This window comes from Chaetodon trifascialis, chromosome 7, assembly GCF_039877785.1.
Source record: "Chaetodon trifascialis isolate fChaTrf1 chromosome 7, fChaTrf1.hap1, whole genome shotgun sequence".
Lineage (NCBI taxonomy): Eukaryota > Metazoa > Chordata > Actinopteri > Chaetodontiformes > Chaetodontidae > Chaetodon > Chaetodon trifascialis.
In genome coordinates this window covers 16914042-16931393 of record NC_092062.1, presented here as the reverse complement: position 1 = coordinate 16931393, position 17352 = coordinate 16914042, and the positions used below count along the sequence as shown (strand labels likewise).

At 42.8% G+C, this 17352-nt stretch overlaps 1 protein-coding gene across 1 annotated transcript in view; it reads left to right on the top strand.

Moving 5' to 3' along the window:
* efna3b (ephrin-A3b) overlaps window positions 1–15671 on the top strand; it is a 60263-nt gene extending 44592 nt beyond the window's left edge. The window contains exons 3-6 of the mRNA XM_070966757.1: window positions 1688–1980; window positions 4021–4086; window positions 5058–5135; window positions 11535–15671. Coding sequence (XP_070822858.1) covers window positions 1688–1980; window positions 4021–4086; window positions 5058–5135; window positions 11535–11653 — 556 coding nt within the window. The 3' untranslated portion in view covers window positions 11654–15671. The remainder of the gene's footprint in view (window positions 1–1687; window positions 1981–4020; window positions 4087–5057; window positions 5136–11534) is intronic.
* The last annotated feature ends 1681 nt before the right edge of the window (window positions 15672–17352 follow it).

Below are 17352 nucleotides of genomic sequence, written 5' to 3'. Positions count from 1 at the left end.
TGCCATTATCCCTTCATCTCAGAACTTGCTTTTCTTTGGTAGCGTAAAACTCTCCAACCACCTCTTTTTTTCCTGTCTGCTTCATTCTGGCTCTCTCTGCTCTTTTACTCAATTTGCATTCACGCCTCCCTGGTGGAACCAAACTCATCCCTCACTCGTGTTCTTTCTCTCTCGCTCTCCATCTCTCTCTCTCTCTTCTGCATTCACTATAAATATAGTTCCCTTGAAGCATTTTCCGCTTTTTTTCTGCCACTAATACCACAAGAAGTAAATCTCTTCTGCAGGCTAGTAAATGATGTAATGAGAGAAAGTGAGGGGATGAGGAGGAAGAGAGCGAAGGATGACGCCGAACAATTAATCTTCCGTTGTGTTATTCTGAAAGAAAGGGATGAGAGAAATGGAGAGCACGGGGAGAAAGACAAATTCAGGAAGGATTTGAAGAGAGCGGTAAGAAGTGATGGAGAGAGGGAGACATTGGGAACAGTGTTTCGATCTTCATTTAATAATTGAATAATAATCTCCCTGGAGACATGACCTAGAACTGGCAAAGAGGGAGAGCGGCAGCGTCAGGCTGAGCATGACACACTGCTGCCCCCTTGTGAATTTATGATGTCACCGCTATAACATCTGACTGAGTGTGTGTGTGTATGTATGTGTGTGTGTGCATGCGCATGCTCATCGGCGTGTGTATGATTTACAACTGCAACCTGTCTCTGTCACACAGATACGGGCTCGTGTCTGTGATGGCGAGAAAAAGAGGGCTTTTGGATGTCAGGAAAGAATCTATTTCACTTTGTCACACAAACTACACACACATACACTCCCAGACACAGAATCAGACCTTATCTTCCTGTCAAGCCGAGTCTTTTTTAGGGTTGACGCTGATATATGAGCTTTGGGGGGAGAGAAACGTGGCCAGGACGTTGACGGCTGACGTGAGTGCAACGTTGCGCTCAGGTTGATGTACGAGCACTGGGGTTAGGGGACAACGCTGCGCTGACACCAGGAGAAGGAGCTGTGGCCCTGGGGCCTTCAGTCCATACTGAAGAGCCAGCTCCGCATTCTCTGCATGCAGCAGCCCCGCAGCCACAAATACACACACCCATACACACACACACATACACCTGCTTTGTGTTAATAATAACTCAATAACTCTCAAACAAAGATTTGTTTGACCCAGGGTGAACATTCAGGCTGTAAAGCATGCATCTGAAACACAGCGTACCACAGCATGATGTGAGATGCTATGTTGTCTTTGCAGTGATGTATGTGACATGTGTGTGGGCCTATAAATGCTGCACACATAACTGGGAGTCAGGGCCAGTTAACAGCATTCATGCTAAATGTGGAACAAACTAAAAGTAGTGTGTTTTATCCTGCGTGTTGTATTTTGATTCATTTATTTAGCGTTGTGTGTGCTACGAACTGTGAACTGCATTCAAGGCATGAATAGTGTTATATAGATAGCATTTTTTTTTTTTTAATTTACAAAGCACAAGGTTAATTATGGTTCATTTGTTTCATGGGCAGTTTAGACACAATATGGCAGTTATTGCCTGTAAAACATGATAGATTCATGAAATGTAATTAGTTTACTTCGATTAATGTCGTAGAGGGAAATGTAAATGTCGTGGTATAAATATGCATGATGACACTCATTATCACTGCTTCCTCTCTCTTTGTCCAGTCTGCGCAGGGAGGGCTACACGATGCAGGTGAACGTCAACGACTACCTGGACATCTACTGCCCTCATTACAACGACAGCCAGCGCATGGTGGGCACCGGTGAGCAGTACATCCTCTACATGGTCAGTTACCGCGGTTACAGGAACTGCGACCCCCAGCTGGGCTTCAAGAGGTGGGAGTGCAACCGGCCCCACGCCCCCCACGCGCCCATCAAGTTCTCGGAGAAGTTCCAGCGCTACAGCGCCTTCTCGCTAGGCTACGAGTTCCACGTCGGACAGGAGTACTACTACATCTGTGAGTGGAATGAAACCAATAACCAATATCAGTACATTTTACTATCAACTGCTCGCCTCAAAATATAGATGAAAACATTCTATAAATTATGCTCAAAACTCACTATTCTTGCAGGAGTTCAGTGAGATTAGAGCAGCAATGTGACAAACTGTAAGACTAAACATGTTGTTTTTTTAAACATAGTTAAAGGATTTGATGATTACTCACATTCAGATTAGCCAAAGTCCATCCTCAGTTAATTTCAGCACAACAAATTGCTGTTTCACATCTCATCATATCATCCTGCAGTGAAGCAGCCTCATCCATTTTGCTGATAGCTAATCAAATTAACTCGCAACACCTCGCGCCAGGATGACAGCGTATAAATAATGAACGTTTAGCTTGTCGTGAAATAATTTAAAAACAAATACTTTAGGCCAAGGATAAATGTCTCATGCATTAAATGGGTATATAATGAGTGCAGTGCGCATTTAAGCTACATGGTTTGATGGCAGACGTCAACACCGAAATCAGAAAACTGATCACGACAAAGGGACGTCTCCATCTTTCTTAGCTTTTTACAGGCAAAACCTCAAAAATACTTTTAATAATTAAATCACGTTGATAATATATTTTTTTAATTTGAACTTAAAGGGAAGTTTTTATTGCTTTGTATGTTTTTTTTTTTAAATCCTGCACAGCTTTAATTGGCCATTTTTATCAGCAGTTTTTATGTGGTTTGGCCTCTCGTTTACACGCAAACAGGGGTTTTTTTTAAGGAAAACGATCATTTTTAAAAACTCCGACCAAAGTGGAGATTTCTGGAAACGCCGGCTATTTGTCGGCGTGTAAACTGGGTTAAACGGCGTTTTAGGTTCCTAAATGTCACAACATGCGACTGAATACTTAAGGTCATGTGAGCGACCTATGTTTACACTCGCGCCCATAGGTTTGGCATAGTTATGATGTGCTTGATGGCGTATTTATCCGGGTCCATGCAAACGACAACATTTTTGAAAACGATGTTGTGTGCACGATGTTATTTTTAAAAACGGAGGGGCCAAAAAACCTGTTTTCCAAAATACCCTGCTATATGTAAACGTAGGCCGAAACTGTACACTTAACTCAAAAACATTAGATTCAGATTTTATGACTTAATGAATCAGTGGCATATTTTCACGTGATACCAGATGCTGCCTCAGAAGTGTTTGGTGCTTTGCGATCCACCTCTGTGGTCCACTTTTTCTCACACAGTCCAGACACGCACGGGTGAATTAGAGAAGTCTTACACATGATTTGGCTCATTTTGATTTGAGTTGTTTTCCCCCTCGTGCGACTTCTAAACATGGTGAAATGCAGCCACAGTTTGGTTATAAACAAGAGTGTCAAAAGTGCTCTAGATCAGAAGCCCCCACCTGAAGCTTTCAGTGAGCCGCTAATTGAGAATATATTTGGCTGAACTGAACAATCCCTCTCGGCAGCAATGTGCTGGCCACTGAATGAATGAACTGCATTAGGGTTTTATGTTTTTCATGTTGGAGTCTGGTGAGGCACAAAGCAGGAGACACAAGTGATGTGTTAACCTGACATTTTCAAACCACTGCTCCCACAGGTCTGTGCTTTGAACTATCCGCCATGTTGCTCATTTGACTCTGCAGTAAAGTGTACGAGTTCAAGACTGGCTAATATGAGCAATTACAGCTGTAAATCACAACCAGTGGATTTGTGCAAAAGGATTGTGCAAATTTTACTTCAGTAAACTTGTGTTGAAGTTCCATGTTATGTGTAAAATTGCACATTTAAAGTGGAACAGTCACTTCTGGCTGATTTCCAATCTGTTGAATAAGGTCAGTGTCAGCGCTAATGCCGCTCCAGTGGGTTGGATTGGTGCATTACTTCTGATGTGTTGCTCTCGATTATTACCTCAGTGAAAAATACCATCTTCTTAGCACATGAACAGATGAAACTTTTAGCACATTTGAAGCAGCAAAACCAAACTTTGGTCACTTTTTGCAATGAAAGACCACATCACTGAAAGCAATGTTTTTTCTGTTTTTACAGCCACACCCACCCATCACCACGGCCGCAGCTGTCTGAGACTACGAGTGTATGTCTGCTGCTCCACGGGTGAGTCTCTCACTGTGTGTGTGACCTGTAATGCAATGCTCGGACCTGTTTGCAGACCGTACATACACCCATCTGGCCACTCTACCCATCTTGCAGGCATCGGGCTCCCCACAAACCCACTCACACGCACGCACACACTGGCTGCATACAGATGCGTACACAATCTAAATACAGTCTGAAACAGGCAGAGCTATTAATACTCCTGCTGAGTTTCCCCTGCAGCATTTTCTCTCACAGCACAGAACACCCCCACCCCACCCCACCCTGCTCCTCTTTTCCTTTCCTTCTCTTTTTCTGTCTCTTCTTCTTTCCCTTCCTGCTCTCCCTCTACAGCAGCAGAAAGGAGCAGCTCCAGCTTTGAAGGCCCTCACCCCCGCCTCCATCCTCTCCTCTCTCCTTCCTCCTCTGTCACCCCTCCTCCCTCGCTCCCTGTCAGAATCCATTTATTGCTGTGTGCGGTCAGTGGGTGGCTATGTATATGTAGTGTTAACCTCTCTCACTCGCTCTCCTGCCTTCCTTCAATCTCTCGACCCTCAGTCTCACACACACACACACACACACACACACACACACACACACACACACACACATACACACAGACTTTGATCCCTGGCCTGTCCGGTCCTTTTAACTTCCACCACCCTGTAGTATTAACCTCTCCTCCCATTCACTCCTTCGCTCTCCGTCCCTTTTCACACACTGCCTCTCTTCAGCTGGATCTCCCTCCCTTCACCTTCCCTCTTCTCTCCCTCTTGCTCTTTCTTTCTTTCAGGGCTGCTGGTGATGTTTTGGCTTGTTGTCTGGGGATTTTTTTTAACCCCTACACCCTCGCCGTGCAGCTCTCTCACATGTTCCTCTCAGGATGTCAAGTCGGATGTAATTAAGATCTTTTGGCTTGGAGCAATGGTTTAACACCCCTCCACCTTCACTCTCTCCCTCCCTCTTTTTCTGTCTCACTCATTGTCTTTCAGCCTCTGACGTGGATGATGAGCCAGAGCCTACAGAACCAGACTACACGCTTAGACCAGGCCTAAAACTTGATGATATCGGTGAGTCATACTTATGCTCACTTAACCTTATACACACATGACGTTAAGTAAGTGTGGAGCACATCTGTCAGGCCCGTCTGGATTCATAAAGACAGACGTTGACTCATGTTTCTGTTCAGATCACATCAGTGTCAAATCACAGAAATCATATTATTCACACTTTTCAAGCTGCCATATTGACATTAAAGGATAATTATTCCGTTTTTTTCCTGTTTTCAACAAATCCCATAAAATGACTAAAACCAACATGTTACTCCATCTCTCATTACTTCCTGATTTCCACAGCCTGTCTGCAGCACGCAGCCACAAATTTGTTTTTGCTGAAGATGCAGATGGGCCACAAATATTTTATTTTTTAAAAACAAAGGCTCAGCCATTTCCTCAAACAGCTGGGTGCCATAGTTCCTACCAAACAACAGGATTAAAAGGTGAATTTGTTGTGGATTATTTTCAGAAGCAGATTAATACTTATTTGGTGGTATAGTTTTAGTTGTAATAGTTGTTGGAGTGAATTCTATGCCGGATATTTCCTGCATTTACAGGCTTCATTATAATGATAGTTTAATGAATTAATCCAAAATGTTTATTTCTGGAAAAATGTAGAAAAAATATTTGCATCTTTTAAGGCATGATAACAAACACTTTCTCATTAAAATGTCTAAAAACAGCTCGACCTATGTTGTTGTACATGTTGATGATGATGATGCCATCATCAAACTACCTCTTTTGTTATTGTTTTTATTCACAGAAATTACATACTTTTACTTTATTTGGTGTCTTTTCACGTGAATGTTGTGTTTTCCCCTGCATTCAGCCCTGACTAGCTCCACCAATCAGATAGTCAGGACAGCCTGTATCTAGCTTGACAGGCAGGCTAAAAGTTCCCAAAGCACTTGGTGCTGCACTGCGGGCACATATTGACATGCTGAACTAAATGAACAAATCAACATTTTTAATCGACTCAAAGCTTCTCTCATTTGGATCATGACAGCTGGACAATAAGGGGACACAGACTGGAGAGATTGGAGTGAGTCACTATTACTGGGAAACTTTAAAAAGAGGGTTGATAAAAGAAAAAAATGGAAAAGTCTTTCCATGGGATTTGTTGACAATAAAAATAGCATGTCTCCAGCCCTATAATTTAGACACTGACAGCTGACTGATCATTGATATTCGAGGACAGAGTGGCCAGTTCATTGTGAAATGAACTGGTGAAATGTGCCATTTTCAAAAGAGACCTTCAGCACAGTTAACTTTACAGCACCAGCTGGCTTGGCAAGCTGCTGATCCTGCTAAACAACCACATGCATATTCATTTCACACTTCCGTTTTCACTCGGATAAGCAGAGAACACAGAGTTTCATGGTTGGTTACCAAAAAATAAATAAATAAAAATCATTCAGAAAAGCAAAGACTTGATCAGATTTTCTGTAGATAACTGCTACATCATAGGAAATGCTCCCAGCTGGCCCTTATGTTCATCTCATCAACATTACACAACTGGTGAAATCATGGGAGTCGCATGAATTATGCTCAAACTGTTAGCACTGGAACTGTATGAAATTTGGGAGTGATTTAAGGGAGAACCTGTGCAATGAATTAATAAGGGATTATTAGCATACATTAGGATAATCTGTCATGATAAGATAAAATAAGGGGAAATAGGGTGTTACAGGCAGCAGCAATAGTATCAGGAATATGAAATGAGACAGAGAAGGGAATAAAAAACACAAAATACACACTAAAAAAATCAACTCTATATATACATTCTATGGGGGGGGGGTATTAAAAACTAATGGGTTCATGTGGTTCATCATGTGGTTGCTTCTCAGTGTTATGGCAACAACAGCGCAGCAGCACCATAACATGTACCGCTAGCTTGGCCTCCCATTACACAACCAGACTTGTGGGTATCAATCATCTTGCGTGTCTAGCCGTTCACACTCTTCTCCAAGGTAACCTGTAAAATAAGGTGCCGCGCTGCTGTTAATCAGTGTGTGCGCGCGCACGCTCACATGCGTGCGCTTGCGCAATAAATCAGCCTGTTCTCATAACTGTCATAAGAAAACTCATCACTGGCTGTGGCGAATGGCCGCAGGTCATATGAGTTTGTTGAGATGCCTCTCCCTCACTTCTTTTTCCTCCCTCCATCATTCTTTCATCTTGTTTCTCTCTCTCACTCCATCTCCTTTCTCCGTGCCCTCCTCATCCCACCGCCCTTTAATTCCCATCCTCCATTTTTCCTCCCAGAGCACAAGTAGGAATGCAGTGGAGGGGAAAGCTGCCAAAATTCAGTTTATTCACCTTTTGATGTGTGAAATTGAGTTTTTCCCTCTTTTAACATTTTTCTCCCCCCCCAAAAAAGTGATAGTAATCTTGAGGTTATAGTATGCATTAATGCAATCACAGTGATGTAAGCCATATTAAAAGAGAGAAATAAGTTTATTCCAAAATGATATTGTGTATTTGTTCTTGTTCTTTTTGCCTCATGGGAAACACAGATTGGAGTCAGTTCACCCATACATACACATTCTCATCATATATTCGCCTCCTTCCTTTCCTGCAAATATTAATAAACACAGGAAACAAAGATGCTTGTTCCAGTAACAGAAAACATCATACGTATGCATGTGAGATACACAAGAATATACAGAAAAGCAACGGTTATCTGCTCACACGAGCAGTTTTATTGGATGTACTTGAACAGATAAAGAATGTGGGCTGCATGAAAATACTTTTAATATGTGGTGAAAGGCTGACACAATAGCAGAGCACAAATTACTCCAGCTCCTATGGGTCATTTTCACCTGTAGTGCTGTGTTGCCAATTAAATTAATAGGATAACCCAAGTGGTGCAAGAGGAAGTGAGGATATCAGCAGGGAGCTGTGAAAAGAACTGAAAACAAAGAGGCTGTACAGTTTCCTATTCCCCTCCCTCGTTCTCACTCCTCCTGACTGCCGATTAGACTCATCACATCATAGTTTTAATTACCGTTATTCAAAGTTCACATCAGCACATTCACACAAACACAAGGCGACACACAAACTGCTCCGTTCAAATCTGCCTGATTGCCGTGTCTGAAAATGTTTAACTAAGCTGAATGTTGCAGGCTCATAACGTGAACCACCCATCTCTCTCCCCTTCACTGCTCACAGTTTATTTCCTGGGCGCTGCCCCTTTCAATCAGTGTCTACAGCTCAACAGTGGTTCCCTCCTGAATACGGCCTCTAGTATTAGATTTCATTTAGATCTCATTTACAACACAGATGGAATGGTGCAAGCAGCTCCCCGTGCAGCCATGTGATTACTGACGGCTTTCAGTGGGAGGATACTCATTTACCCACCCTGTTGGCTCAGGTTACTGCATCTGACGATCAGGTCCGGCCATTAGCGGGAAAAATCAGAAGCTTGTTCTTTAATGGGGTTTATTGTAGCAATTACCAGTCCTTTAAGCGATTTGTGTTGTGGGTTACTTTGCCAGCAACATCAGGTTTAGTCCCAGAGGGCGGAGCACAGCATAAACTTAATATCACCTCTATTTTTATAAAACAGACGCATTATTTGTTTTAATTCAAAATAGTTTTCATTCAAAATATCCCATATGAAGGTCCAGGAATCATATATGTTGTAAAATGTGTAATTTATAAACTGGTTTGTTTCATCTGATATTTTATCTTGCAGTATTTTGACCTCTGATACAGATATCGCTATCGTTGCTATCTTGAATTTGTTTTTTTGGAGCCAGAAGTGAAAATGAACAGCCGACTACTTAGCATCTTTTAGCGCAATCCCGATTTTAAAAAAAAGTTGGGATGAGGTGTAAAAGGTAAATCAGTCGTTAACACATGAGCTGTGGTCTGATGAAGTGTTCTCGAGCTCATGTAGCAGCCTCAAATCTAAAAACATTTGTGTTTGTCTTCTGTGGCTCTGTGGGAGTTTTTAAGTTTTGAGATGACAGACACGGATATTAATCAGTCAGGAAGAGTCAATCGAAAGATGCTGTCATATCAGTTTTCTGTCCTATTCTAACCTATGTCTCAGAAGCCCCCCCAACTATATGGAGGTGCAAACCCAAGTGGCTGGAATTACCCTTTAATGAGGACGTTCTGATGTGAGAACACCACAAATTATTACTTCTCAGATGATTATTACACACTTGAATCAACACCTCTCTGACAGTGGCAATTAAAGATAATTATTTTCATTAAGTAGTTGTGACAGGATTCTTGAATTGCATCACAATGTACAATGGTTTTCATTGTTCACTCATATATGAAATACACTGTGAAATACACGGGGTGTTAAACTGCCATATTCAGTATAATGTTGCATAAAATGTGCATAAATGTAAGATTCTAAAATATTTCATGTTTATGAAAAGTTTGACGCATACACTGCGTCACATGCTCTGTAATTATTCTCCTATTTTAGCTTAGACAGGAACTACAAATGTAAAAACACGCATGTTCACGCACACACACACACATTCACACACAGACAGATACTCTCAACACAGTCAGAGCCTAAGATATCTCCTTGTTCTTGTCAACATGACATTCAATTTCATAGACGCCTCTTGGTGTCTGAGCTTCCTAATTATCAGGCGGATCTTGCCTGCTTTTCTGCTTCAAGATGTGGCACGCACCCACATACACACACATACACACACGGACACAGTGATACACGCGGCTTCCTCGTGTGAGCTGATGTTTGGCTCTGGAACATGTCAGAAGGTCACGATGAACGTCACATGCCCCCCTGCACAAACACCGCGCCAAGCATGCGCGTCAATAATTATGTGTTTGTGGCTGTCAGTGAGAGACTGTGGGCAAGCGTGTATTTGTGTAATGAGGCGATTAGGAGAGCCACACTTCAGAACCAGTTTTGCGAAATGCTCCGCGGTCTGCTGTTTGTGTCTTCAAAACCGCATTTTCCCGTCAGTCAGTGCCAAAGTAACAGCGTCCTGACCCCTCCGCTGCATGCTCGGTTACAAAGCGGTCAAAGCGTTTAACCTGAGCGCCGCTGCTGCATAGACCTCATTAGATTGGCCAGCAGACCATACCAGAAGAGGCCATCTCTAAAACCAGGTGTCAGCCATGTCATTACTCTGCTGTGTGACCCACAGAGCAGCTGGAAATATTCCGGAGTTAGATTTGGCGCAGAGAGGAAACACTGAGAACACCCGCGCTTCACTTGGACGGCATCTGACCGTGAACACAATAATTCATAATAAGCATCATCCGTCCCGTGTATAGACAGAAAACTGTGCTCCTGTCTGGCCTCCAGTCTCATTAATCAACTGACTACAGAGGGTGTGTCTGGCCGCACGTGTGTCTCATAAGTGCAGGCATGCAGCAAACTGTCTGGTGGCTTTTGCACGTCGACTAGACATCAACGCTCGCTGTGTAGCCCTCAACAAAAGACCGCCAACTATTTTTAGGACATCGCCAGGTGTACATACAAGGAGACTGGGGGGGTTACAGTATATACAGTGTGTGTGTGTGTGTGTGTGTGTGTAAAAGTATGCAAGTGTGTGACTGGGAATGTGTCACTTTATTAGAACAATAGGAGCTCTCTGATAACAGCTGCAGCAGTCAGCCATGGCACTGTGTTGCGTTGTCCTTGCAGCAGACTCACCATGTCTTAATGGGAGTGTGACTGTGCTGTAAGCTGCCTTTTTCTCAGCCTGCCTCATTAAAAAATGTGGTCATGTTTTAGTAAAAGCCGTGCTGTGTAAGCAGATTAGAGCACAATTAGAACAACAGATAAACTTATCTTTAACGACGCCAATGAGGTTGTTTTCAGTTCAGTTGGTTTCTTTGTTGGTTTGTCAGCAGGATTATGGAAACACGGCTGACCCGATTTTCATGAAACTTGGTGAACGGGTGTGGCAAGAGCCGAGGAAGTGCCTGCTGAATTTTGGAGCAGATCCGAATCACATGGCGGCTAGACAAATTATTTTTCACTTTCCACAAAATTGCAAGATTGTAGAGATTTGGCCTTGGCGGGATAAATGCCATACATCTTAAAGCTGAGTAGCGACAAAACATGGCCCATTGTGGAAGTACGATGACTCCATATCGCGATCCACATTCGTAGCCTGCACATGTGGCTGCTCAAACTGCACACAGAAAGCAGCCGTTGGACAGTGGTTTCATGGGAGAACCGGTATAACTGTCACACTGCCACAACTGTACCAATGCTTTTTTCTCAAGCTGAAGTCTGGATATGAAGACATAAATACACGCATGTCACGCAACTAATTATACTCTTACTCACATTCAAATATGAAATTCTAATAAGTTTGGAAAGAGTAGAAAAAAAAGCTGAATTGATATAAAGACGTCACTTTCCCTCATTTGTTCCCCTTTCTTTCTCTCTGCTCCTGTGTCTTCCAGATGAATTTAACCCGTTTGTTCCCAAGCTGGAGAAGAGCGTCAGCGGAAGCAGCCCATCCAGGGATCGCCTTCTCCTCACCATGACGATGCTCCTTCTGGCCGCTCTCTTCATCTCCTAGCAACGGCCATCCCATCAGCGTCACCATGCCAACTAGCCTTGGGAGGGTGTACAGTATCAGTGGGTGGGAGAGTGGGGAGAGGGGGCGGATGGGGGGAGTCGGGAGGAGAGAAGAGAGTTAAGATACCACAAATAGAGCAAAAGGCAAGAAGAGCAAGAAATGAGAGTTTTCAAGCATCACGGTATGAATGTGTGCGTGTGTGCGTGCGTGCGTGCGTGCGTGCGTGCGTGCGTGCGTGCGTGCGTGCGTGTGTGTGTGTGTGTGTACAGCTGTGTGTTTGATGGTGTGTGGTTTTGGTAGAGTTGAAAGACCTTCAGGCACTCGGTGACACAGACTGAACCTTATGTTGCATTAAAGTCAGCCTGTGCATACAGATGCAGGTGTGCTTGACTGTGTGTGTCTCTATGTGCGTGTGTGTGTGTGTCTGAACAGGCCACAGGTTGAGCTTGTTGAATCATGCACATCACACAAAGCATTCATACAACAGGAGAGGCGGGGCTGAAATCCTAATAAAAAGAAGAAAAAGCATCAAATCCACCCACCCAATTGAAAACCATTTGAGGACTTTCCCCTGGATCTGATTGGCTGAAACACTTCCTTAGGGCTAGTTGCCATAGTTTCTTGCAACAAGACTTAAACTGAACTCAAATGAACTGAATCAAATAGATTTCAGCAGAACTGAACTGAAATTGCCTTTTTTGTTGTTGTTGTTGATCTTGATGCTGGGAACTTGTCCCAGTCCACGGAGGAAAACAAGGAGCCAGCTGACAAACTGCGCAGGTCCTGTGTAGGAGACTAGTCAAAGTAGCTGATAGTTCATAAACACACCCTGGGACTCCAGACGCCAGCGTTTTAGTTTCCATCTCCTCTCTGCTGTGTCATCCTATGTTCACCATCAGTTTCCAGCACGTCTCTAACGAAGCCGACGGGACGGGGTCAGGGGGAAATACAGAGCATTTAAAATGATGAATCACTGGGGGGAAGAAAAGGCGAGAGGAATTTACTGTAGATGTGCCATTGACATGGAAACCGCAAAGGTTTGTTGATGTTATAGAACCCAGATTCCAAAAAAGTTGGGACACTGTGAAACGGAAGTAACGAGCTGTGTTTACTGACAGTTCAAGTGCTCCCGAGCTCACGTAGTAATATCCTTCATCCAGTCGTGTTCACAAAGTGGTGAACTTCGCTCCATCCTTGCTTGTGAATGACTGAGCCTTTCCAGGATGCCCCTTTCATACCCAACCATGACACTATCACCTGTCAGCAATGAAGCTGTTTACCTGTTCATTTACTGGGTTTTTGAGCAACCACAGAGCATTCCACTTCTTATTTGAAATGTGTTGCTGCATCAAACTCAGAATAAGCATACATTTACAAAACTCAATGAAGCCGATGAGGTAAAACATTAAACACATTGTCTTTGTACTGTTTTCAATTGAGTATATGTCAAAAAGGATTAGCAAATTCTGTTTTATTTATGTTTGACACTGTTCCAACTTTTCTGGGCTCGGGGCTGTAAGTTGCTGTGTTACTTTTCTGTCCTGTCTTTGAAGTACTCGGTTAGTCCTCTGTCATCTCTGAGGTTAACGAAGCACACGATGGCTACGGAGCAGCCATGGATACACTCAGCAATACTGCCCTCCTCTCCACCGACTGCACCCACTCAGAGGAGACCAGGGAGGAGGGATGAAGGAGGAAGGACAGTCACTCACACACACACAAGCGTCTATGAACAGATCCAAGCCTGGGACAACAGGAAGCTCTCCACTGATCAGTGCTGGTGTAGCAGCCTCGCTCTGCCAGCCTCTTCTCTGTGAACCCATTTGTCAGATGCCACATGTAAACAGTTTTCTGTTACTGTATGAGTGTTTGTGTGCACATGAGTGACAAAACATACGTCTGAGTGTGCCACACGTGCGTGTTTGAGAGCGAGAGAGACTATTTTCAATGGTACTAACAGCCTGAAAATACATCCACATACTGTACATCTTATGAGTCTGAAAATGCAAAATAAAATAAAAAAAAATCAAAACACAACTAAAGCAACAAGTAATACATACAAACCAAGTGCTTTGGTGGGAGGTACGGCAAATCAAAGCTCAAACATCTGGACCAGTCGGTTGCTGCAGAATAGTGTTTCCATAGCAACTAGCACCTTATTCACCATGGTTACCCCACCCTGCCAACGATGGACTCTAGTAGGGCATGGCTTACCATAGTAGCTGATAACAATGATGAAGGTGATGTTGATTATAATGATAATGAAGACGATGATGGACTGCGAGCTGGCTGCTGGCCGACTGCTGGTCACGCAGCTGTTCACCCACCGGCATGTGAGACGTTCAAGTACTCGTGTAAATGTCGTAATGGACAAAGAATGGAATTCCAATGTCTTGAAATTTGCCAAGGTGGAATGTGATGTAAGCATTTTTACAAACTTGAAGCTCAGTTTCCTTGTTGTTTTTTTATGTTTATATTGTTATTTTGTTGAGTTTGCTGTGGTGAATTTTTTTGGTTATCTTGAGGGGGGAGACGGGTTTAAAAGTTGGAATACTGGGTGGATTGAGCCGTATGTAAACTTGGGCTGCACTATTCAACTTTAAGGTCAAGCTCTGGAGAATATGATTTTTTTTTTAGAAAGATCAGCTTTGAAAAATCGTGTACATCTGTGGTTCCTGACCCTTTTTACTTGTGACCCCTTTTAAGAGACACTCACTCACACATTGGGATGAGTTTAGTCGTCACGTCATCATTATATTGGGCTGTGGGAACAGTTGTTAAATGCCTTCTGTGGCTTTGGAGGGAGCTTTTGTAAATCTGAGACAGTAACCCTCATGATGTCACTAGGGTTAGTTTGAATTGGACTTAAGCCTTTGAAATCTTTGACAGAAAAATGTTATGGACAATTGTTATAAAGTATGAAAAACATGAAAATTAAGGAATGGACTCACAGTCAAGATCTCATTGGGGGAGTACTGGATGCAGAAAAGTCATATATCACCCTCTAAACATTTTTTCAAATCAGGTAAAATGATCCAGTAAGTCTCAAGAATGACTGAAAAGACAACAAAAAAGTCTGAAATAATGAAGCCGATATTGTGTGGTGGAATCCATTTCCTCTGCATAATCATCTCACCATCTGTTACATTTGCGTCGCAGTCCCTTGGGGGGTCCAGTCAACCAGGTTTGGGACCACTGATATATTGGATTTTATTCTGAAGAAGTTGTGTAGTTGTAGTTTGGGAGTCATTCTTTTCCAAAGGTGTGTGTCAGTTGTCACCCAGACAAGATATGGAAACCAACAAGGCTCATGTAGTTCTGGTGCATCACTGAGTGCATGACGATACAGTGTGTGAACCAGCCCAGGTGTATATATGGCTCTTGGTGTGGAGGGGGAGGGATGAGGAGCTGTGCGAGAGGGTAAATCACTCTTCAGGAAGTTGCACTTAAGAACTTAGACACGAGAGCAAGAAAGTGTGTATGTGTGGATGAATGTGTGCCCATCTGAATATGTGTGTGGGTGTATGTGTGCCATGTGTGTGTGCGTGTGTGTCAGGGAGAATAAGAATCACCGCTCATTTCTGTTAATCACTTCATGTCTGCGTGCAGGAGCTTCAGCATGAGATGCTGTCTGTCTATGTGTGCGCACTGGTGTCAGTGTGTATTTGTGTGTGTGTGAGTGAGTGAGTGAGTGAGTGAGTGAGTGAGTGAGTGAGTGAGTGAGTGAGTGAGTGAGTGAGTGAGTGAGTGAATGAATGAATGATTGGGTGAGTGAGCGAGCCCCTTTGTTTCCGCTCTTTCCATGTGTGTATGAGTGAGACTGTGTGATGGAGTGTTGTCTGGCAAAACAAAAAAAAGCATTTAATAGTGTTGGAAACAACAATTACAATCATGTTTACCTTCGACTGGAATGACTTTAAATGAACTTGAAAATAAACTGTAAACTGAACAAACCATAACAGAGGTTATAACAATGATCATGATAACAAAATAATAAGCTTACAAATCTTACTTTTAACCAGATGTGTGTTCGGCTCTTTATTTGCCTCCCTTTTCTAATCCCCCCTCACCCTCCCTGCTCCCTCTGTCTTTGAGGATCTGAAAAAAAGGGAACAAGCATGGAGCTAATCCAAGACAACAGATGGAGGGGTTGCAGGAAAGGTTTTACCTGGTATATTCAGTTCTCTGTAGATAATGTTGTTTGGGAGCTCACAGATGTGATTTTCCATATCAAAGTTGGTGTGGCGACGCTCTCCCTCAGCAGTAATACCTTTACACGCTCCGATTAGGAGAGATAAGCGCTTCAATCACCAGCCCAACATTTGAATGACAATGGGACAGGCCAGCAGTGTGTACCTGTATGTCTGTGCTGGCCGATGGAGGGATAAACCTGCCGCTGAGTGCAGCCAGGCTCACTGTCTGTGATCTTATGCAACAGGTCTTTGTCATACAGCAGGTAATCTCGATTGACTGACAGGACAGCATGAGGAAGAAGATGGACAGATAGAGGTCAGCATTTGGAAAGGTACTGTATAGCAAGAAGATATATAGTTTGAAAGACAAAAGCTGTGTGATAAAAGATAAGAGCTGGCTGCAAAGTCATGCAAGTTGAGGTTTGAGTTTTGGAAGGAAAGTATTTCAAATCTGATATGGAGCAAAGTGATACTCTACACAAGCTCCAGTTTTTGAATATGTAACACTCAATCTGTAGGCCTGAAAAGGGACTGCAAAATGTTGGCTCTTCTTCATGGAGCAAGGCAGTTTCACTGGACTCCAATACACGAAAACAAAATGATTAAAGAATCCAAAGAAACTTTACAGAGCAGTCCCGCAGCATAAGCCAGCTCTCTGTTGACCATCTGTATGGTTGCTACATTCCAATCTTCAACCATGTGTCAGTTAATCAATCGTTTGATCAACACAACGCTAATGTGCTTCTAGTAATTCATCTTTTAGTTGTTTCAGTCTTCTTTAAGCTAATCGCCAAACGTTCACAGGTTCAGGCCTCTAAATTATGCAAGTTAAGATGTCACCTTAGGCTTTAGGCAAAAAATGACAAATCAATATATTAACAAAATAATCATCAGAATTAATAATTAAAATAATCATTAATTGCAGCCCTGTTCCAGTTTTAGTTTTACAGCCTTTGTAAAGAATGAAACTACATCTTTTTGCAGCCACTTTTTGAGGTCTACAGGAAGTGTTTGATCCTCAATAAATTCATAACGTCACTTGTCTTTTTATGATCATTAAGTCCATGTTTTGTCTCCAACTGTTAAAAGACATGCTGTAGTTGTTAATGGTTCCACATCAGGTTCGGAGGTATGTGGTCCAGTTTTAATAACACTGACATGAATTATTGTACAATAAACTGGTGTCCTTGTCATCCTGCTGATATAATGATTCAGAAAAGTCATCATTTCCATTTGCAAACAGACACATCATCATCCCAGGCAGTGAATCAGACATCATTAGGATCTGAAAAGTGAACTCGAGTGCTGAGCGCTATGACTGGCACTACCCAGAAAAACATATTCTGGCAACATTAAGTCTGCTTTTCCGACAATCGCTGACTCACTTCAGGATGACATCAAGCTTTCAGACATTTTTGTCGCATTTTTGAAACAGTCAAAACACTCCCTCAGGCCATTATTCTTCACCATGCTCACTATTGTCGGTAGGTTAAAATCCAACCCAAC